This window comes from Xenopus tropicalis, chromosome 8, assembly GCF_000004195.4.
Source record: "Xenopus tropicalis strain Nigerian chromosome 8, UCB_Xtro_10.0, whole genome shotgun sequence".
Taxonomy (NCBI): domain Eukaryota; kingdom Metazoa; phylum Chordata; class Amphibia; order Anura; family Pipidae; genus Xenopus; species Xenopus tropicalis.
In genome coordinates, this window is record NC_030684.2 from 51,548,477 (window position 1) to 51,571,494 (window position 23,018).

At 37.8% G+C, this 23,018-nt stretch overlaps 1 protein-coding gene across 4 annotated transcripts in view; it reads left to right on the plus strand.

The window, feature by feature from the left end:
• The window catches only part of pak3 (p21 protein (Cdc42/Rac)-activated kinase 3), a 121,960-nt gene that overhangs the window by 93,356 nt on the left and 5,586 nt on the right, over nt 1–23,018 (plus strand). For 2 of the 4 annotated variants that reach the window (XM_012969188.3, XM_004916850.4), the window contains exons 4-14: nt 5,538–5,691; nt 7,504–7,541; nt 8,607–8,759; nt 9,808–9,988; nt 10,182–10,245; nt 14,016–14,064; nt 14,382–14,494; nt 15,578–15,695; nt 16,374–16,473; nt 17,049–17,245; nt 18,534–18,671. In XM_012969188.3, the coding sequence (XP_012824642.1) occupies nt 5,538–5,691; nt 7,504–7,541; nt 8,607–8,759; nt 9,808–9,988; nt 10,182–10,245; nt 14,016–14,064; nt 14,382–14,494; nt 15,578–15,695; nt 16,374–16,473; nt 17,049–17,245; nt 18,534–18,671 (1,305 nt within the window). The remainder of the gene's footprint in view (nt 1–5,537; nt 5,692–7,503; nt 7,542–8,606; nt 8,760–9,807; nt 9,989–10,181; nt 10,246–14,015; nt 14,065–14,381; nt 14,495–15,577; nt 15,696–16,373; nt 16,474–17,048; nt 17,246–18,533; nt 18,672–23,018) is intronic. The other 2 variants (XM_004916851.4, XM_002938791.5) reach the window with 1 other exon arrangement.

The following is a 23,018-nucleotide window of genomic DNA, read 5'->3' on the forward strand; positions in this document are numbered from 1 at the left end:
AAACTACATAAATGTATTGTCAGGAAACCAAGCATATTAGTATAAAACAAAATGTCTGTCTTTAGTTTTCCTTTATTTTGCTTAATGTTCAGTGAGAAGAGGAAAAGAAATCACTTGATGGAAAGTGAATTATAAAGGAACTGCTTCTGTCAGCAAATCTGGTGTAATTTTGAACCAATTCCAAAGTATTCTGCACAAACTTGTGGCTATGGGTTAGTAAAGTATAACTCTTACAATAAAGCATACATAGATGATCCATTTTTTTTTAAATATGGGTTTCACATTGACTACCTACCACACATGGCTAGACATCCTCCTTAAAAGTCAGATATTATAAACCTTTTTGTGTAGTTGTCGACTGCAGGTCCTGGGCCAATAAATGTGGAGAAGTTGGGCAAGTTTCACTTTGCAGGACTTATGAAGTTTCACAGGGATAGTCCAAACTGGAGCAAAAATGGTAAAGTTGTGTTCACCACTAAATTTTAAACCTTTAGGGGACAACATCCATACAGACGGAGACAAGAGGCCATCTGCACTCACCCATTGTAATGTATAGGTATAGATATAATGAACATAGAGGAGCATGCCCTTCACAAAACCAAATGCCCTGGGTGCAGGTAAAACATAAAGTGTTTATTGAAACAAAAAACAACATTTTGAGCACAATCAACTACAGTACGTCAAAGTCATCCATAGTCTGGCCAGTCCTACTCTCACTCTTATCTGATTTATTAAGAATTCCACTTCATTATAAACTTTTTTTTACAGGGACTAAGTTTTACTTGCAACTTGCTTGCTTTTAAGGTTAAAACTCTGAAATGGTAGCCCTTTTTATTGTCCACCACTGGGGTTACCTGACTGTAGCAGGGAAGGGTGGGCTCTACAAGATGCTACTGTATAATCTATCATATCTGGAGTCATTCAGATTGCAGAATGCCATCAGAATTGTTCAGTTGTTGAGAGAGCTAGCTCCAGTAGGAACTGCAACCAAACGTTTAGAAGTGTATTTGTGCCTCTGACATCATACTTATCTATAGATCATAGCAACACATTTGGTGAATCATGTGCTATGTTTGTGGTGCAAAGTTTTATCATTTCAAACTAGGGTAATATAGTATTAGTGAGCAATACAGTATCCCATAGTAACCAATACACAGTTTGGTTTTATGGTTCTAGATCAGTTTTACTTAACTGTTGGTAAGTGTTCTCAAATACTTAAAAACTGTAAAGTAGAATTCTGATTTGTTTGATTACAGTGCAGTAAAGTAGAAAATAAAAAAATATAGTTTTATCTGTTCCATCTTGAATCTTACACCGCTTAGATTGAGGTTTACTGTAAATATGGAAGTAGGAGATTTTGTTGTGTTGAGTTCTTGAGTGTTGACCACTTTGTTTGTATTCTTCTTCTTCTCTCACGTCTATACCTTTCTGGAAAGTTTGGAAATACCCTTGGATTTTGTAATACTGTATGATTTTTTTCTTTCTATGTAAATAATTACACCAGTTACCATAACAGTTGTCTGCTCCCCTTGGTTACATGTACTCCATATACAATCCTCTAACCCTGTGTCTTCACTCCTCTGGCTGTGTTCTGTGTTTGCTAATAGATATGTCTAGAAGAACAACTGGGATTGCTGCATGGGTTCCTGGGCTGGACTTTTTTCCCAGCTTAATTACATCACTGACCATTGCATGCTATGCATTCATCTCTGCTTGTACTAAATAAGTTTCTTAGCCCAGGAACGGTCCTGCTTGCTACTTGGTTGGGGCTTTTTCTCCTGAAGAAGCATGTCCCTGCAGTTTTAGTTTTTGGAAAATAAGTTGTTTAATAGGAACGTGATATCAGAACTAGAGTATTCTGAGGCCCTTTTTAAAAAAATTATAATATTGTGTGCATGAGTTTCATTTAGACACATAAAATAATATTGTATGTTTCACGGTATTTAATTGGGATACCAAAAACACATTCATGAAAAAATTATATATTGCAATATGACTTTCTTGAACCTGCCCGTGTGGTTTGCTGCTATTAGGTCTATAGGAATGTAATCAATGATGTCAAACTGAAATAAGCAGGCACTCCAAAGACTTCTCAGCAATTTTGTAGACATTTGATACCTGAAATAAACACACAATATTAAGGGTTTTCTTCCTAACACCTGGATTGTGTTTGGTGTTGGATGACTGTCAAGCATGAAAAGAGATGAAGATATGAATGGCAATGCTATTGTCTGTCTTTCTGTTACCATTAGAAGTGCAAGTAACCAAGGCCACTCCGATCAGGAACAAAGTCTACGCCATAAAACATTTCTCTTCTAGTTCTACCTGTTTTCCAAAACCTGCCCTCCTGCAGCCTGCACTCCACCCAGCCCCAAGATACCGCATATACCCTCCACTCTACATGGGAGATTTTTTTTTTGTGATATTCTTCCCATAACATGGGCTTTAATTTTTTTCTCCCCCTCCATTGGGTCCATTGCCTTTTCCCACCTTCTGAGTTGTCCCACATCCTGTTTTAACTTTTCTTTTCTTTCTTTATTTACGTCCATTGCAGCCAGATCTCTGTGGTTCACAGATGGGCACAGGGAAACTCCCAGAGGTGCGTCACAGGCCCAAAAAGAAGCTTGCATCAAAGTGCTTCTTTGAGATGTCATAGCGCTGCAGCTGCGAGTTCATGTGTTTGCTGTAGATATGTTGCTTGGCTTCTTTTATCATCTTAACCCAGATTCCAGGGGCACATGTCACCCATTTTCAGACTTTTCTCTAGAAACATGCCACACACACAGTTTTTTGTTCTTACACCGGGCAGACAGAGTTAATGAGAAACGGTGTCTAGGGTAGAGGGCTGCTTTTAGGTTCCAGTAGGCCCAGGACAAAAATATAATTAGTGGGCTCCCCCTAATGCAAGAAATTTGTGATAGAACCTCAAAGCATGTGAACTTACATATAATAAGGCAGGCAGCTGAGAAATGCTCTTTGCTTACTGAATTAAATGTGATCCCCATGTCTGCCACCCTGGACTCACAACCATGGGAGCAGATAAATGACAAAATGGGGATGCCACATAAAAAGGCAACTCTACATACTATAGAGATCCTCCAGTTGATTAAAATGAGGCGTCTGTCATCTCTGTAACCTTCTCTTGTCAAAAGTTAAATTAGATGAAATGTCTGCTGGTGTGGCCCCCTGTCCTTGTGGAACCTGGGCATATTCCTCTTTTGCCTATTTATTAAAACGGCCCTGCCTAGATCAACTGTAATTATCTGTATATAGTGATTGGTCTATTTGATCATCTTTTTATCCTAGTATGTATGAATGGAGATTTTATTAATTTATAATTCTGCTTATAAACCAAAATATCTCCATCTTTACTTACGGTCACTTCAAGAGCTAAAAGTGTAGTTCCTTTTCCCTTACCACCAAAAAGAAGAAATGCATAATAACAAAATTTTTGAACGGAGATGGGCTCAACGGCAGGACTTTCCTCACAGAAGTGCATTTATTGTGCCATTTTACACAACATGTTTTGGGGATATCCCCCTTAAGCTTCAATACACAACCCCTAATTTAGAGACAGGGGTAAAAAAAGACTTGCTAAGCATCAGTAGCTTGCACACAGGATGTATTTGTCCTTTGTGCTTTATAGCTAGATAACCTGTCTTCAGACTTTAGGCAGATTCCAGTAAAGCTTATCTGTATGATATGTACATTGAGCAGTAAAAGAAAACAGTCCTTAGGCTCATGCCACACGGGGTTGATCCCCTGGGGAAAAACACAGGCCAAGAATCAGCCCCTACGCTAGCACCAGCCTGCTACCTTGCCTGCACCATGAACCATTGTGCATATTGGCCAAAAGACGCAAGAGTTCGCAGTTGCAGCTGATATGCACTGTGTCTGCTTGCACCTGGCCTGAGACAATGATTCCAGGTGTAGGAAAGGTAGCAGGTTGGTGCCAGTGTAGGGTGTGGCACTAGCCTTACACTTAAAAGTACTAAGGGAAGCACAAGTAAAAAGAAATAGAGTAATGTGCAGAGAACGGGGCATACCCTAGTCATACATAGAAAGTTACTGTATAAGGTTGACTCTTTGTGCACAATGTTTTACCACATACTCCAATTTTAAAATAGCTGATGGGTTATATGTAGCATATTGTTGCTGCAGGTATTCCTAAGAATGGGTAAACTTTCAAAACTCTGGATATTAATGCAAATACTCTTCATTATATTCAGTAGGAGTGGTGTCAGTTATGCTACAGGGTGGGATCATTGCTCTGAAAGGAAGATGCTCATTAAAAATCCCACAATGTCCCACGATAATGGCACATAACTCCCTATGTGCCATTATCGTGGGACATTGTGGGATTTTTAATGAGCATGATTTGGCTTTAAACATTTGTTTACGATTTCAAAATCCCCCCCATAACTGGACCATGTGCTAGATGATCATAGAAAATATGAAGGACATACCATTTTGGGGTCTGTTTTTGTAAGACTTCTGTATGTGACTCCCATTCACGCTTAAGGCAGACATAGCTGATTACAGTAGAGCTGAAACTCAAATTAAAGTGCTCTTGTGAATTGGCCTTTATGACAAAGTGTGGTCGTTGGACTACTAAAGAAGTATTCTTTGCATTATCCCATGTGAGAATATAACACATGGCCTTGCAGTAGTGCAAATCTTTTATTGGTTCAGATTTCATTCATGTTAAGGCAGGTATATGCTTCCAACATCTTTGCAGAGTCCTAGGGTAAATATGAGCTACTCTGAGAATCCTGAAAATAGTTTAGGCTAGTCCTGTGTCCACTTCACTTGACCCCAAGGATGCAGTTAAGAGTTGAAAATACATTTACAGTTTTACTTCCCCATTCTGTTCTGACACAAATCTCAAATTGATAGTTTGCATGAAATCTCTAGGTTGATATTCTGCTCATCACATACACCCATTAGGTAGACAAAAGAGTTTGGCACACTATTAATATAAGTATTTTCAAGGCCTCTCTCTCATTTCCCAAGTTTCTGGTAGGTTTTCCATTCTCGTGCACCTGTAGTCTATACTATGCTTAAGAATTCTATTCTTTGAGTGGCATATGAAAGGAGCCAGAATTTATGTGAATTTTATGCTTAGGCGCAGGTAAGTTTATTATTATTATGGGAAAAAAAAACTGCAGCCAGGCAAGAATATTGCTAAATTCTGGCCTCAAGTGCCTTTTAAGAATGGAATAAGAAATCCCTGGTCTATTCTCTTTCATCAGGGAACTAATGCTTTTTCCATAAACCATTGGAGATCACAATTGATTTCTCAACATGTTTCATGTGCCCATTCTTTCTCACGATCGCTGCCATAACTTTTGTTTTTCCTTTTTCCATTTGGGGTACTGATATTAACTTATGTTATATGAAGAATGAATGCATCTTGAAATTTTTGATACCAAAAAAAATCTAAAGATTCAATCCAGTCCTTCTCTAGTGTATATATACAAAGTCGAATATGTTGGTCTAGAAAAGTACAAAATTTGTGTGTTTTCCTTTGTCCCCAGGGTATCCCAGAACAATGGGCACGACTACTCCAAACCTCAAATATAACCAAACTGGAGCAGAAAAAGAATCCTCAGGCAGTATTAGATGTCCTTAAATTCTATGATTCCAAAGAGACAGTGAACAACCAGAAGTATATGAGCTTTACATCTGGAGGTATGTGACACCTTGCATATAAATTAGTCTTTAGACTAGTTAACATTTATGGTGGAATATATATAATTTTATGGTTGTAGTTATTAATATACATTTGTAATAAATGATATTCATCGCCTGGGAAGCCATTACCTTTTTTCATATTAACTTTTTATCTAACGTTCCCTAAGTAGAATACTTTTTGTAGCTTTTTTACCTATATGCGTATCACAAAGTCTTCTATGAGCGCTGTGTGAGCACTTGTCTTGGTCCCAGTGCATCCACAATAAGGTATAAAACAGCAGCATATCCTGTACTATTAAAGGGCAAGTGATCACTTCTTAGTTTGTTCTAAGTGTTCTTTTGATTAAGGGCTTACTTGGTGATTACTGCAAAATTGATCCTGAAAAATGGTTTCGCCCCCAAATATTCTTCCAATGTTTTGAATGATAAATAGGTTAAATGCCCTTGTAAATGATAATCTGTGGCATCCATTTTTATTTCTAATGCACAAGTACATAAAATCCTTCTCCCTAGAAAATCCTGTTTATTAATACAAATTCTTTTTGCCATGTTGTGACCTATTTACATGGATTCCCCTTTAAAGAGATGCTTATGAAAAGTGCATAAAATTGGGCTGAGCAGAAAACCCCACAGCAAGTTTAGATTCAGTTATTATACTCTGTCTTGCCCTGACCTTGTAGAAGATGCCACCAAAGGAAGTGAGGAAATTTGTTCTATATTACATGTGGGAAATCTGAGCCTCAGAACCATGTATAAAAGTATTTTGTGAAAGCACATAAAATAAATGTTTTCACCATCTCCAACAAGGTGAGAGCTACAGCATGTATTTTCCTTACATTTCTGAGGCCCAAAAATACCTCATCACCTGTGTATCTGCTGTCGATAAATTGATTGCCCCATGATTTTTACAGGGTTGGTTTACCTTTAATCTTTGGTATGTTATAGAATGGCCATCTTAGCAACTTTTTATTCAGTCTTCATGTTTTATCATTTTATTATTTGCTTTTTCTCTTTGACTTTTTTCAGCTTTGAAAAGGGGGTCACTGACCCTGGCAGCCAAAAAATTATTGCTCTTCTAGGCTACAATTTCATTATTATTATTGTAACATTTTATTACTTATCATTCTATTCGGACCCACTCTTATTCATATCTCAGTTTCTCATTCAAACCACTGCCTGGTTCGCTAGGGTGCTTTGTACCCTAGCAACCATATAGCTGCTAAAATTCCAAACTGGAGAGTTGCTAAATAAAAAGTTAATTCAAAAACTACAAATAATAACAAAATTAAGTTCAATTGTAAATTGATTAGAATAGCACTGTCTAGAACAAGGATCCCCAACCTTTTTTACTGGTGAGCGACATTCAAATGTAAAAAGACATGGGGAGCAACACAAGCATAAAACATGTTCCTGGGGGTACCAAATAAGGGCTGTTATTGGCTGTTTGGTAGCCCCTATATAGACTGCCGGCCTATAGGAGACTCTGTTTGGCAGTACACCTGGTTTTTATGCCTCCAAAATTTGCCTTCAAGCTAAGAATTCAAAAATAAGCACCTGCTTTAAGGCCACTGGGAGCAACATGTTGCTCAAGAGCCGCTGGTTGGGAATCACTGGTCTACAACATGCTAAAAGTTAATTTAAAGGAAAATCCCCTTTAATGCATAGCAGAGAAAGGTTTACACTAATGAACTGACAGAAGCCGTTATTAACTCAATAAACCTGTTTATAGAATCCCTTTGATTCTGGTTTACTGTTTGGGTATAGTATAGTTAAACCAGTAATCCAGTAATGTTCCATCTCATCTTGCAGATAAAAGCGCACATGGATACATAGCTGCCCACTCGCTGGTAAGTTCATTTTCATATATTGTGTATTTTCTTCTTTGAAAAATGAACTTCCTTTTGCAAACATAGCATCCCTTTACTACTTCATCGGAAACTCCCCATTGTTTCTTTGAGACACTGGTCTGTTCATCTACTACCCAGTCTGTGTAACATTATTACGAGTCCAAACATGATCTTGTTCTAGCCTTCACAAAAAAATGGGATGTTTACACTTAACTTGTGTTCTGTGAAAGCCAATTTTTGACCTGTGCTTTAGCTAGTTTGAGTCGCATCTCTCCAGGTTTAATGGCTAAGTTTCCGTTTTATATAAAATAAAAACAATAAACATATACTGATTGCAATTATTATATTATCCTCATCTAAAGCATATTTACAGTTAATATGTGGATTTGTTCATGACACTGAGACACACACACATTTATTTATTTGAAAAAAACAATCTGTCCAGTAACATTACATATTTTCTCTGAAAAATATACTTCACTATATAGCAAAATCGCTAAATCAAAAACACATCTAGATATAAGGAGCATCTGGATGACCTGGATTTTTAGAGCTGGCAATTGTAGGGGAACCCTGCAAGAGCCACAACAAGCACAGTGCCTTCCCAGGCAGTTATATGTTAAATTGCAGTATTTGGAAAATACATGACATCAGAGAATATTTGAGACAATATTTAATAAGTTTTAAGAGAGCAGAAGTAACCTACAAAATGATACCCAGTAAAGCTGTAGTAATATAGTGTTTCAAGTGTCAGAAAGGGTATTAAGCTAGGGGGAAAAACATAAGCAGAGAGGAGTAAAATTATATTATTGGTGAAAATTAAAGATGAAAGCAGCTTAGAAAAGCATGCTGTAGTTCTTTAAATTGACACTTTTATATAAGGAGCCCTAGTGGCATAGAGCAGAGAGAAGGAAAGCAAAAAGCAGTTAAGCAGTCGGTGGTCCATTAGCTGGGGGAGTAATATGTGATTTGCTGTCGGCTGGAACTGCAGATGTTACATTGGTTTTAGCAGTACTGTGTGCTCAGTCACAGCCAAAGCCATAACCAATCTGCCTGAACTCCTAGTTCTTATCACATGTGCTCCAGAATGCAAAGACTGCGTCTGAGCCTCCCCTGGCACCTCCAGTTTCGGAGGAAGAGGATGAAGAAGAGGAAGAGGAGGAAGATGACAATGAGCCCCCACCTGTTATTGCCCCTCGGCCTGAGCATACAAAATCGGTAAGCAGTTTACTGATAATGCATGAAATGTTAATTGCAGGGTTTGAGAACTGCAAGACTGAGAACACCAACCACAAAATACATTCAGTATCATTTATCAACATGCAACCATGGTAAATGTTTGCATGCATTGTTCTACCTGCCACTGGCTGAAAAAAGCCAGTCACTAAATGGTTGCTTTGGATTACTGCCCATGGACTAGATTGCCCATTGTTGATAAATAAACCTTCATTGTTTCTTGTCTTTCTGGCTTAATCAGAATAATAGTGTTTCTTGACTGATACAGACATTTTTTTTGCTGTAATCGAGGTAAACAAGGGTTCTCAAGCCAGGTTAGAAGTTTTGGTTTCATTTCTTGTCTTTTGAGTATCTAGAAATAGCTGTATTAACCTTGTTATATGTCTAATGTTATAAGGTGTTGTGCATTATAAAGATTACAGTTTATTGGGAGGAGTATAAGCCTGGAGACTGTTTAGTAGAACAGAAAAAGAGCAAAGCACCAGACCTCCATTATTAGGTTATTTTAAAATGAACCTCTATCTATCTATCTATCTATCTATCTATCTATCTATCTATCTATCTATCTATCTATCAGGGAACCCCAACCTTTTATACCAGTGAGCCACACTCAAATGTAACAAGAGTTTGGGAGCAACCCAAGCATGACAAATGAGGGTGCCAATAATGGCTGTGATTGGCTATTTGGTAGCTCCTGTATGGACTGGCACCCTAAATGAGGCTTTGTTTGGCAGTGCAACTGGTTTTTATGCAACCAAAACTTGCGCCCAATCCAAGAATTCAAAAATAATAACCTGCTTTGAGGCCACTGGGAGCAACATCCAAGGGCTTGGGGAGCAACAGGTTGCTTACCAAACGTTGGTTGGGGATCACTGATATATAGGATAGCAAAGTTACAAGAGTAGAAGATGGCTATTTCTTCTACCCATGTAAATCAGCACATACACATTACATTGTATTCTGAAAAAGATGGATACATACTTGTATTTACCTGACAATATAGAAAGTTGTTTCCCTCTGTTACACCCAGATCTACACGCGATCTGTTATCGAACCAGTTGCATTAACTGCACCAGCTAAAGAAGCCTCCACCTCTCCTGTGACCCCCCAGCCAGAAAACTCAAACTCAAGCACGAGCACTTTGTATAGGAATACTGATCGGCAACGTAAAAAGTCCAAGATGACCGATGAAGAGATCCTGGAGAAATTACGTACGTTTTTATCACGTGCCTCATTATGATAGATTTTATCAATGAATTTTGCACATTATAATGTATTCTCCCATGTTTACTCTTAAAATATTTCAGTTGTTTTGCCTAGTATTTTTTGTGTCCATGTTAGCTTGTTTGGCACATCAATTTTTACTTCAGCAGGCTAGTAAAATATCTTCTTTTTGTCCTACAGGAAGTATTGTCAGTGTGGGGGATCCAAAAAAGAAATATACCAGATTTGAAAAGATTGGACAAGGGTGAGTGTGCCTGGCTCTGGATCAAAGAAGTGAAGTCAGTGTGTTTGAAAGTGAAAGCTTGCAGAGAATGAAACCATAGAGCAGGGCATTCTTTAAAGTTTTGTTGTCTGTGAGCCTTTGCACTTGCCCTGTGTCCTTCAAATGTTGCGCTGGCTGTGAGCTTGGCACATGCTTTGTTAAATGTGTTGGAGCAGCTGGGGTGTAATATTTTGGAACAGAGACAGAAGTATGTAACAACAATATATAAATATTCTGCTAGGACTATAGGTCATTCAGTTGTCAGCCAGGAATAAAGAGTGGCAATTGGGCAGTGCTGTATCTTTACATTAAATTTGCTAGTTTTTGAGTAAAAGCTCACCTGTTATTAGGGCATCACCTTTCCTCCTCACTAAAGCATGATGGGGTTCTGCCTGTTGTGGTTCATGGAAATGTAGGCAAGTACAAGAATTTGATTCTTGGTGAGGCAAGGAGTCAGAGAAGGAATTTGGCAGCAGACAAATAGAAGTAAGTTAGGATTAACAGTGTTGCAATTGCACTCCGTGTTTGTCGACAGAAAGAAAGGGATGTATTCATGCATTATTGTAGAAGTACAGCAGGAAGCCAGCATCTTACTGGGAAGAATGAAAAAAAAAATCTATAAAGAATATTTGAGAGGGATAAACCATGATGCCGCCTAGATAATTTGTTCAAAGTAACAAAAGTAATATCCTGAAAGCAGTGGGGTAATGTTTTGTTAATTAGACAAAAAGTCACCTTTTCTAGTTTCATAAGGGAATATGTATACAGTATAATCCTACCTCCTTCACAGGTTCCTCTCTGTACAGCAGAGAATTATGTGCAGTCAAGAGTTGTTATCCAGATCAATGACAATTGTTTAACAGGCGGGGGAGATTGAAATTGTTAAGGTTGATATACACAGGATGATCGGGTAAGCTCAGGGGCACTGCTGCAATAAGGTGTGTTGACAAACTCGCATCAGGCTTCAGTTCCCCCGCAAGTTATCAGAGGAGGCAGTTGTTGGTGAATTTAAGAGCCAAAATTCCGATTTTTCAATCATAATTTTGGCTGTTTTATTGCAGAGTATGCAATTGCAATGCAACCCCCCCACAAAATCGTGAGCATTTAATGCTCTGCACAAACATAAGTTTTTTTTTTTTTAGGTCTTGCATGATAAAGTGATAGAAGGAAAAAAAATAAAATTACTCAGGAAGCAATATATCTTATTACGTCTGTATGAGCAAGTCAAATAATCTATTTAAGTTCTAAACGAGATTAGTTTCACTCCCTGTTGCACTGCTATTTTGTTTGTGTTGTCTGTATGCCTCAAAGTAGCCACCACTTAGGGATTAAAATTAATACATATTTATTTGTCAAGTATTACAATGGTACACAGAAGAAGTACAGGTATGGGACCAGTTATCCAGAAAGCTTGGGACCTGGGGTTTTCTAGATAAGGTGTATTTCATACTTTTAGTCTACTAAGAAATCATTTAATCAATAATTAAAACCAATATGATTGTTTTGCCTGCAGTAAGGATTAATTATATCTGAGCTGGGATCAATTTAATCAAATAGATGATTTGATCAAATATTATTTGATTAAAATGGAGCCTATCTAAGATGGCCTTTCCGTAATTCAGCGCTTTCTTGATAATAGGTTTCCAGATAAGGGATCCCATACCTATATTATGTATATCATGGGAAATTAAAAGGCTGTGACAGGTTCCTACACACCAATACAAGTATTAGACCCCTTATCCGGAAACCCAGTACCAGTATCCAGGAAGCTCAAAATTACGGGAAGGCCATTTCCACAGTCCATTTTAAGCAAATAATTCTACGTTTTAAACATATTATTTTTTTCTGTATAATAATAATAAAACAGTACCTATTTACTTGATCCCAGTTGAGCAGCATGAATCCATGCTGGGGCAAACAATCCTATTGGGTTTACTTACTGTTTCAGTGATTTATAGTAGAGGTATGGAGGTCCAAATTACAGAAGGATACCTTATCAGGAAAACTTCAACTTCCAAGCCAGATAACAGATTCTATACCTGTACTACAAAAGTGTCCTATATGGTCCTGTTAAAGGGAAAGTATTACTGAAAAACATGTCTGAAAGAGACAGAAGCACAGTATGCCAGAAAATGCCAGACATACAAAAAAAAAGCAACCTTTTTATCCTACAGGATGCCCTCCCCTGAAGCCATAGGCCTTCATTACATAGCACAGACTAATTTAGACAGCAGTGTTTTATGCACTTGAAAATACATGGATTTTCACTAAAAAAAATCAGTAAACTGCACTGGTGCTAGATAGTAAGCCCCATGATGATAAGATCTCAAGAGATTATTGTTGTACCTTTTATCATGAACAGTATGTTCCAAGGCAGTGGAAATCTTTGTTGATCTGATGTCATTTCTAGTCTTATAGAGCCCCACAGTGGCCACTTGAAGGTATGCAGTTTATGGCATGATCTCATTTGAGGTGTCTGGATCTGAATAATGATTTATGCAGCTGTGCTGTGGCAGCAGGGAAATTGGTCACAGCAAGACTCATTCTGTAGACAAGTTAGATTGACATCATTTATTCTACTGTATCTAATTTCTTTGGGCTATCAATTATATTGACTGGAAAATGAACAATAAAATGTATGCTACAGGCAGATTAGGCTTTTGCATTATACACATTCTTTAAAATAATACTGTTAAATCAAATTAATTTTTCAGTTTAGGAATAAATAATGTTGGTGAATAATATTAAATCAAGGCAAATATAACAAGAGATAATAGGGGGTCTAAACCCATTACAGAAATGAAAGTAAATTAACTCAAAAGTGTTTCTCTGAGCACTGTAGGTTTACAGTAACCTCATATTTTGAGTGGTTTCTTACATTTTAGCAGTTTTAGATTGCTAATACCAGGCTTTCAGCTCTGCAATACACTTTCAAAGCTGTCGGTAACCCTGAGCTATGCAGATGGCACCAAAAGCCTGGTACAGATTTTAGCAGTCTAAAAACAAATTACTCACAACCAGCAGTATAAATTTACATTCATTTTCTTTTTTCAGTTTAGATCTGCTTTAATGACGGATTACTGGGATAAAGCAAATAGCTGCAGCTATTTTACATGTATTTTAAACGTATTCTGTCTGTTATAAAACCAACTTGCAGGCGTATGCAGAAAGGCTTAGGCCTTGAACATAAAAAAATAAACAATATCAACCAAGGATAGCCATATCAATTATGTGAATTTGGTCCATTATTATGTGACAGGGGACCCTGGCCAAAAATTGGCTTTTAAGGGATGCAGTTTTTCAAATGAATTTATTTAGATATTTTGTTTTATAGAACTTATTGTTTTAATCATCTTTTGTGTAGATTTGTAAGCTGGTTATGGTTTACATCACTTCATGTTTTATTCATACAAATGAGCAAAGACAGGGTGAGTGGAGCAGCAGGGAGCAGTGTTGTATATGAACCATATGTCTTAGAACTTCTCTGTGGGACTAGGGCCCTGGGAGATACATACGGTATAAGTAATGGGGGAACTCATTACATATTTGCTTAGAACTTAACAACTACAAAGTGTGCATGCATACTCTGTAGGTATTACTGCTTTGGTAAGTACGGTATAATAGAGCACTATGATAAGTGGGAACAGGAAACAGAATAGGGTATCTAGCAATATGTACTCTGGGACATTTTTTTGTGTTTGCATGCAAACATTGGTTTCTTATTTTTAGTTTCTTTTTATATTTAATTCCAGGGCATCAGGTACAGTGTACACAGCAATAGACATCGCTACAGGACAGGAGGTAGGTTGCACTTCTGCTTGTAACCAGTTATACTGTAAGGGATTTTTACATTTATAGTTTGGTGTCTCAGCAAGCTGTTGTACTAGCACAGCTTAAATAATTCCCAGTGTATCCAAGACAATCTTAGTCCTCTGTTCCCTGGCCTATTAGTGGGGCATGACATGCCAGAAATTTGTGTCTCACATATAATTTCTGTTCTAAGGCTCACTGTCTTTCAAAGATTTTAAAAAGCACTGCTGGAATTTCACATAACATTTTGTATCTATAGATGGTTATGTTTTCATTCCCATGCCTGACCTTTTCTTTTCCTAATTTAGGTAGCGATTAAGCAAATGAACCTGCAACAACAGCCGAAAAAAGAATTAATTATTAACGAGATCTTAGTCATGAGGGAAAATAAAAATCCCAACATTGTGAATTATTTAGACAGGTAAGTTGAACTTTGTCATCAAATTGCTGGTTTATTTTGTTATGCGGGGAAGAAAAACATTTGGAGGTCTGGGTGTTACTGAATTAACACATGTAAGGGAAGTATGAGTGTAATACAGTGTCCAATTTTATATCTTATTGCTCAGTCTGAGAAATAAGAATCATGGGATAGCCTTCAACCTGCTCTATCTATCTATCTATCTATCTATCTATCTATCTATCTATCTATCTATCTATCTATCTATCCATCTATCCTGGACATAGCTCTCCTTTATGTAAATACTAGTTTAGAGGAGAGAATAGTACCTTATATATAAGATATAATTTGGATGGTGCAAGTCTAGGTGAATCAGTGGGGTTAAGTACTTGTGGGACATCAGATGAATGCCATGTAGACAGTTTATGAAGTTGTGTGGCATAACCTTATTTGGATTAAGAAAATTAAAGCGTAGCAATAGGCAAATCTGACCCATTTTATTTTGACGAAACCTAAAAAATTAGCAAAATTTCAATGGCTGTTCTTTCGTGGGTACCACATGAATTTTTTTTGCAGCCATTAGAGTCTATTAGAGTTTTATCACAGCAAAACCTGGTTAAAAAATTACGCTCATCACTATTAAAGAACTGTTTACCCCATTTAATATATTCTGGAACTGTGCCCCTTTCCTAAAATTGTTGCACTATAGTAAGGTGCCTCTGCTGCTTACCCCTGTAGTAATTGGTAGGTGGGCTGCATCAGACCACCTCTGTTTAACCTCCAGTGTTGGCGTTATAAGGAGCTGTTATGCACTAGTACTACTCAGTCAGAAAGGAGAAACACTACATTCATTTGACATGACCAGTTACAACAATATGTTGATTGTCATCATCAAGTCACTTTACTGTGTGAATGAGCCCTTAGCATTTAAATACATGTATTAAATTACAAAATATGGAAACAGTGTATGTTTATCTAAAGATAAAAAAAAGGTATCTGGGGGATTTAGGAAAACACACCTTTATAATTTTATTTGATTATATTTTAAATGGAAGCCCTGCTGAAAAACAAGCCTAACATAATTTACCTTGACTTGAATCCCTGTAGTTATCTGGTTGGGGATGAACTCTGGGTAGTGATGGAATACCTGGCTGGTGGTTCTCTGACAGATGTTGTGACAGAGACTTGCATGGATGAAGGACAGATTGCAGCCGTCTGTCGAGAGGTGAGTGACCTATTAGAGCTTATTCCTAAAACTGCAAGAACAGAGATTGCAATGTTAATACAAAATGTATTCACAAGCTGCTTTGTGCCCTCATTTAAATAAACTCTATAATGTTACAGTTGCTTTTTATAGTTATTGAACGTATGTAATTATAAACACTAATAATACTATAAGCTACAAATAAATGCTGGTAATTCCCCATACAGCATGTTCAGTAAGATTAAGTTCTTGTTTCGTCTATTGCAAAATCCTGTTTCAGTGAAGAATTCAGGGAAGAAGTTAAGCTTTTATTTTGTGTGATTCTTTCTTATCCTTAAGGTGACCGTACACTGTAAGATTTGCTCGTTTGGCAGAAGTCACCAAATGGCAAACATTTTTCCCCTAATATGCCCACCTTAGGTGGGTGATATCGTGCTCATGCGATCATCAGAAGTCAGAGTGAGGACTGTATCAATGAGCATGCTGTCCTTGATCCACCAGAAAATCAAGCCTGCCCAATTGACATCTGGAAACATTGTTGGCCAGATATCGGTCAGGGAGGCCCCATACACAGGCAAATAAGATGCCAAATTGTGAATCTACATCTTAAATCTGCCCGTGTGAGGCCATCTTTTACATGTAACATCTGTTTCGTTTGAATTATTTGACTTATTTTTTTGTTTTTCTGCTTCTTTTCAGTGCCTACAAGCCCTGGACTTCTTACATTCAAACCAAGTCATCCATAGAGACATAAAAAGTGACAACATTCTGCTTGGCATGGACGGATCAGTAAAGCTTAGTGAGTATTCTTCTGAAACCAGCAAAGTTAGTACTTATGCACTATTTTACTAATTTAAAACAAGCAGGTGTCTGGACACAAACACAGGGAGGAAACATAATGGAGAATAGACTCTTGTCAGCAGTGCACTTGTATATGCTGAAAAGATGTGCCAAAGAAATGCCAAATGTTATTCTAACAGCTGGCTTCAAAGGGTTGTACTTGTTGTGCCTCCTTATGATCCACCTTGGACTTTAATACATTGGACTGGTGCAAAAGAAATCACATAGTAACTGTACAGTGCTTCATACATAAGTAAGATAAAAAAAATACAATCTACTTCTTGTATGTATACATATGTATATTGTATGACATGATACTATTTATTACATTGCTCTGTAAAAACACATCAGGCTAGTAAGAATTGATGTAAATATGGAAAATCTGGCATATTGTGTTTTTACAGAAAGATAAAAACAAATCTCATTCTCTTGTCTTAGTCTGCTGTTTCAGAGGTTCTACAGCTAGCATTCCTATTAAATGAAATATTTGTATTACACACCCTTAACACTAGGTTTTTCGTTTTTCTTTTGCAGCTGATTTTGGTTTCTGTGCTCAGATTACACCTGAGCAGAGTAAACGAAGCACAATGGTTGGAACACCGTACTGGATGGCTCCAGAAGTAGTAACAAGGAAAGCCTATGGTCCAAAAGTGGACATCTGGTCTTTAGGCATCATGGCCATAGAAATGGTAGAAGGAGAACCTCCTTACCTTAATGAAAACCCTCTCAGAGTAAGTCGAGCACTTTTAGGTACACAAACAGGTGTTGGTTTTAATGGTATTCACTCTTTCTAGTTTACTGACTTAGGTTTGACGACTGGTAGAAATTTAAGAATTACATTGCGATTGTGTGACATGCAGGATTGCAAAAATATGAACAGGATCCACACCTTATTAAATGGGACAAACTTACTCACTATCTCTCTCTGTACTGAAATCTGTTTTTTTAAAAAAGTGCAAATAGATTTTATATTTAATTTTGAAATTTAGCATGGGGCTAGATATTTTTTAGTTTCCCAGGTGCCCTCAGCCATTTTACTGCCAAGCTGCAAGTTGGAGTGATATCACCTCCCCCCTTTCCCCCGAGCAGCTGATCAGCAGAACAATGGGAAGGTAGCAAGATAGTACAGGTATCTGACCCCTTATCCGGAAACCCGTTATCCAGAAAGCTCCGAATTACGGAAAGCCTGTCTCCCATAGACTCCATTTTGATCAAATAATTCAAAATTTTAAAACTGATTTCCTTTTTCTGTGTAGAAATAAAACAGTACCTTGTAATTGATCACAACTAAGATATAAATAATCCGTATTAGATGCAGAACAATCCTATTGGGTTTAATGTTTTATTGATTTTTTAGTAGACTTAAGGTATGGAGATCCAAATTACGGAAAGACCCCTTATCCGGAATACCCTTGGTCCCGAGCATTCTGGATAATGGATCCTATACCTGTAGCTACTTGACACCTGCATTGCTAAAACTGCTCCCATGCTCCACCTAGTAGTAGATATCAGAATAGCACTTAATAGTAAAAAAATCAAATCTGGCTCATGACTCCTCCAGTTACATTGAGTAGGAGAAATAATAGGTTATCTGAAAGCAGTTCTAATGTGTAGCTCTGGCTCTTTAAGAAAGCTCAGGATGGGGCGCAATGCACTGAGATGGCTGCCTACACACCAATATTACAACTAAATAAAAAATACATTTGTAGGGTCAAAAATAGTATGTTAAATGGTAGAGTGAATTATTTTCAGTGTACACAGGGTTATTTAGAAAAAAAAACTACACCATAAAAATCATGACCGTATCCCTTTTAAAATCACCGTGTTACAATCTGAATGTTATCCCATCTCAAAAAGAGAACAGGTCACATCTGTGGTGCTAGGTTTCAAAATGGAAATAGTAGGACCAATGATTACTTTTTCCGTATGGCAGTATTGTAGTTATATTTGTGATATTAATATTTTCTTCATTCATTTGATTAAAATTTCTTTGCATCACTTTCTTTCTCTGCAATACAGGCATTGTATCTGATAGCCACTAATGGAACCCCTGAACTGCAGAACCCAGAAAGACTGTCGGCCATATTTCGAGATTTCCTTAACCGATGTTTAGAGATGGATGTGGACAGAAGAGGCTCTGCTAAGGAGCTTTTACAGGTCAGACACTTATTCTCTGTGGCTATGAAGTTTCCTCCTATTGTAGAAGGAGTAGATGTCAAAGTGCCAAAGTGTTTCATGACATACAGCTGGAGAAAATAGGTACTCTGTGAAGGAACATAGTGATTTCAGGGGTGTGATAGTATTGTACAGTAGGTAGTCACAAAAGCCATTGGATATGGCAATTGTGACAACCATGTGACAATTACTCTAAAAAACTATAATTAAATAAAATCTTTTTAAGAAACATGTTTATTCAACAAATGCCACATGTGGAGGTTTTTAGCTTTCCTTGTAATGAGTTGTGCCTAAAACTACTTTCATTAAAGGTACATGTGTCAAAATGTGTTCATCACACTTCCAAATAGTTGTGCTCGGCAACACTCAATCCTTCCATTTCCTTTTAAAAAAAAAAAAAAAAGGGAAAAAATGCAGCGTAAGAATGTCTCCTGTAGCTTTAGCCATAAATATCCACTTCTTTTTTTGTGCATTTTTATAGATACTGCAGTCTGCCTTGAAAGGGATAGTTCAGCTTAAAATTAATATTTAGAGGCATATTTATTGTAGTGTGTAAACCAACATCACCAGTGATGTTTTCCATAGCAACCAATGAGGTTTTTGCTTTTGTTATCTAACTTGAACAGTAGGTGACTGTTCAAATCTAATTTCTTAGATTGGTTGCTATGGGCAACATCACCAGTGATGTTGGCTTGCACACTATAATAAATACGGCCGTGAGTGTGATATAGACAGTTTTATTCATTATGCAATCACTTTATTCAACTGATGTTTGGGCGCTACTAATTACCATCGCATCACTTTGGAAGTCAGAGTGAAAGATGAACAGAGAAGAGTCTGAAAACAAGTTACAAATAAGAAAAAGATAAAACTAAATCCAGAGTTAAGAGAGAAATTTTCCCTTTAACTTTGTCATCATACCAACAACTATGTTCATCTCCCAGTATCCCACTGATAGCCATAGGCTGTATAGCAATATATGGAGACTGCAGGTTGAACAGCGCTTCAGTTTAATCTTCATTTTATTCTTATGTATATCAAACCCTAAAAGAAAAAACTCCCTTGCAAAAAAGCAAATAAAGTGCCTCTATTATGCTGCGTATGTAGAAAAGTAGCAAGTGAAGCAGTTTATCTGTCCCAGTGAGCAGGGTAGTCTGTCTGCATCTTGGCACCAGGCAGATAGATGTGTGGAAATTGCTGTCATGACTTTATAAATCTATATCTGTGCCAGAGAAGAATCGCACAAAACTACTTCCAATTCTCTTGTGTGGTTACTGTGAAAAATGAGCTGACAGAAGGCAAAATGATCTGAGCGCTCCCACATAGCACTGCCGCATTGCACGCTAAGCTTACTGGCACACATCATCGGCTTCACTTTGTTGTGGGACTGTTACAATAGGAGATGTTTTACCCGGTAACTCTCTATAAATATAATTAAGATACAGGCCGTAGGTTTTAAAGCAGATGTAACTTTTTCTGGAGAATGACAATGATGGGCCTGCCATTGCTGAGCCATGCTCCATTCAAGCACAGTAAAAACAAATTTCTTGATAAAGGTGGATCTTAACCTAAAAAAAACAATTGGTGTAAACTTACTCAGAATGGTCCTGAGCACTTTTGCAGTTTAAATTTATTTTCTGTTTTAAGTAGTTTCTGACATATAATCAGTTTGGGACTGTTTTAAACTACTAGGCAGGATATTGCAATGTCCAGTGCCCCTAACCATCTGGGCATTTTGTATGCACTCACTTAGATTGTGAGCTTTACGGGGCAGGGACCCCCTTCCTACTGTGACTCATAACACATAGCACTTAATCTGTGTATTTATACATAATCATTATATTTATTATAATACACGTCCTCCCTGTGTGTACTGTTGCACATTGTAGGATTGTACCTAGCTGTGTATTCTTGTAGCGCTTTATAAATAAAGTTATGCATATATATTGCCTCTATCCACTTAACCCTTGGGTTCCTGACTCTCAGTGTAGCCAAAAGACTGGTATTAGCAGTCTAAAAAGGCAAATATCTCCGAAACCCCTAAAAATGAAAAAGAAACATAAATTGCACCAAATTTGGGATTCGGACAAAAACTAATCCTTTCAGCGGGATTCTGATTCGGCCAAATCCATGCCTCTGGCCGAACCGAATCCTTAAAATCATGTGACTTTCTGTCAAATAAACATGGAAGTTGAAAATTTTTCACCGTGTGGTTCTCTTTAACCCTTCCTTATTTGGATTCGATTCGGTATTCGCCTGAATCTTTAGCAAATGATTCATGGTTCAGCCGGATCCTAAAATTGTGGATTCGGTGCATTCCAACATTTTTCAAAGAGGCAAAGAGACTCTTTAAGTCACAGCATGGTATTTCTTAACATAACAAACAATTCATACATTCAATATATTACCAGGGCAGAAAACTGCTTTATAAAAAAGGCCTATATCCTTTTTATCATCACTGAGATCCAAAAAAACATAAACTATGTTGGTTGCTGGCCACTCCTAGCCTGAGGGTGTAAACAACGGCTTACTGGGATATAAGGCATTTTCAATTTTCCAGTAGTCGTAGCAGTGTCTGCTTGCTTTATACAGGTCCTTTTCAAAAAATTAGCATATTGTGATAAAGTTCATTATTTTCTGTAATGTACTGATAAACATTAGACTTTCATATATTTTAGATTCATTACACACAACTGAAGTAGTTCAAGCCTTTTATTGTTTTAATACTGATGATTGTGGCATACAGCTCATGAAAACCCAAAATTCCTATCTCAAAAAATTAGCATATCATGAAAAGGTTCTCTAAACGAGCTATTAACCTAATCATCTGAATCAACTAATTAACTCTAAAAACCTGCAAAAGATTCCTGAGGCTTTTAAAAACTCCCAGCCTGGTTCATTACTCAAAACCGCAATCATGGGTAAGACTGCCGACCTGACTGCTGTCCAGAAGGCCATCATTGACACCCTCAAGCAAGAGGGTAAGACACAGAAAGAAATTTCTGAACAAATAGGCTGTTCCCAGAGTGCTGTATCAAGGCACCTCAGTGGGAAGTCTGTGGGAAGGAAAAAGTGTGGCAGAAAACGCTGCACAACGAGAAGAGGTGACTGGGCCCTGAGGAAGATTGTGGAGAAGGACCGATTCCTGACCTTGGGGGACCTGCGGAAGCAGTGGACTGTGTCTGGAGTAGAAACATCCAGAGCCACCGTGTACAGGCGTGTGCAGGAAATGGGCTACAGGTGCTGCATTCCCCAGGTCAAGCCACTTTTGAACCAGAAACAGCGGCAGAAGCGCCTGACCTGGGCTACAGAGAAGCAGCACTGGACTGTTGCTCAGTGGTCCAAAGTATGTAATTCGGAAATCAAGGTGCCAGAGTCTGGAGGAAGACTGGGGAGAGGGAAATGCAAAAATGCCTGAAGTCCAGTGTCAAGTACCCACAGTCAGTGATGGTCTGGGGTGCCATGTCAGCTGCTGGTGTTGGTCCACTGTGTTTTATCAAGGGCAGGGTCAATGCAGCTAGCTATCAGGAGATTTTGGAGCACTTCATGCTTCCATCTGCTGAAAAGCTTTATGGAGATGAAGATTTCATTTTTCAGCACAGCCTGGCACCTGCTCACAGTGCCAAAACCACTGGTAAATGGTTTACTGACCATGGTATTACTGTGCTCAATTGGCCTGCCAACTCTCCTGACCTGAACCCCATAGAGAATCTGTGGGATATTGTGAAGAGAAAGTTGAGAGACACAAGACCCAACACTCTGGATGAGCTTAAGGCCGCTATTGAAGCATCCTGGGCCTCCATAACACCTGAGCAGTGCCACAGGCTGATTGCCTCCATGCCACGCCGCATTGAAGCAGTCATTTCTGCAAAAGGATTCCCGACCAAGTATTGAGTGCATAACTGAACATAATTATTTGAAGGTTGACTTTTTTGTATTAAAAACACTTTTCTTTTATTGGGCGGATGAAATATGCTAATTTTTTGAGATAGGAATTTTGGGTTTTCATGAGCTGTATGCCACAATCATCAGTATTAAAACAATAAAAGGCTTGAACTACTTCAGTTGTGTGTAATGAATCTAAAATATATGAAAGTCTAATGTTCATCAGTACATTACAGAAAATAATGAACTTTATCACAATATGCTAATTTTTTGAAAAGGACCTGTAGTTCCTTCCCTGGACTTCTCACCACACCATGCAGTCAGGTGGATTATACGATCGAAGTACAAACAATATTTGTAGCTTCATGGCTAACAAGGCAGTATTTTTAACTGCAGCTTGTATAGTATATAGCAAAACAAGCTTCATGCAATAGATGCCTTGAA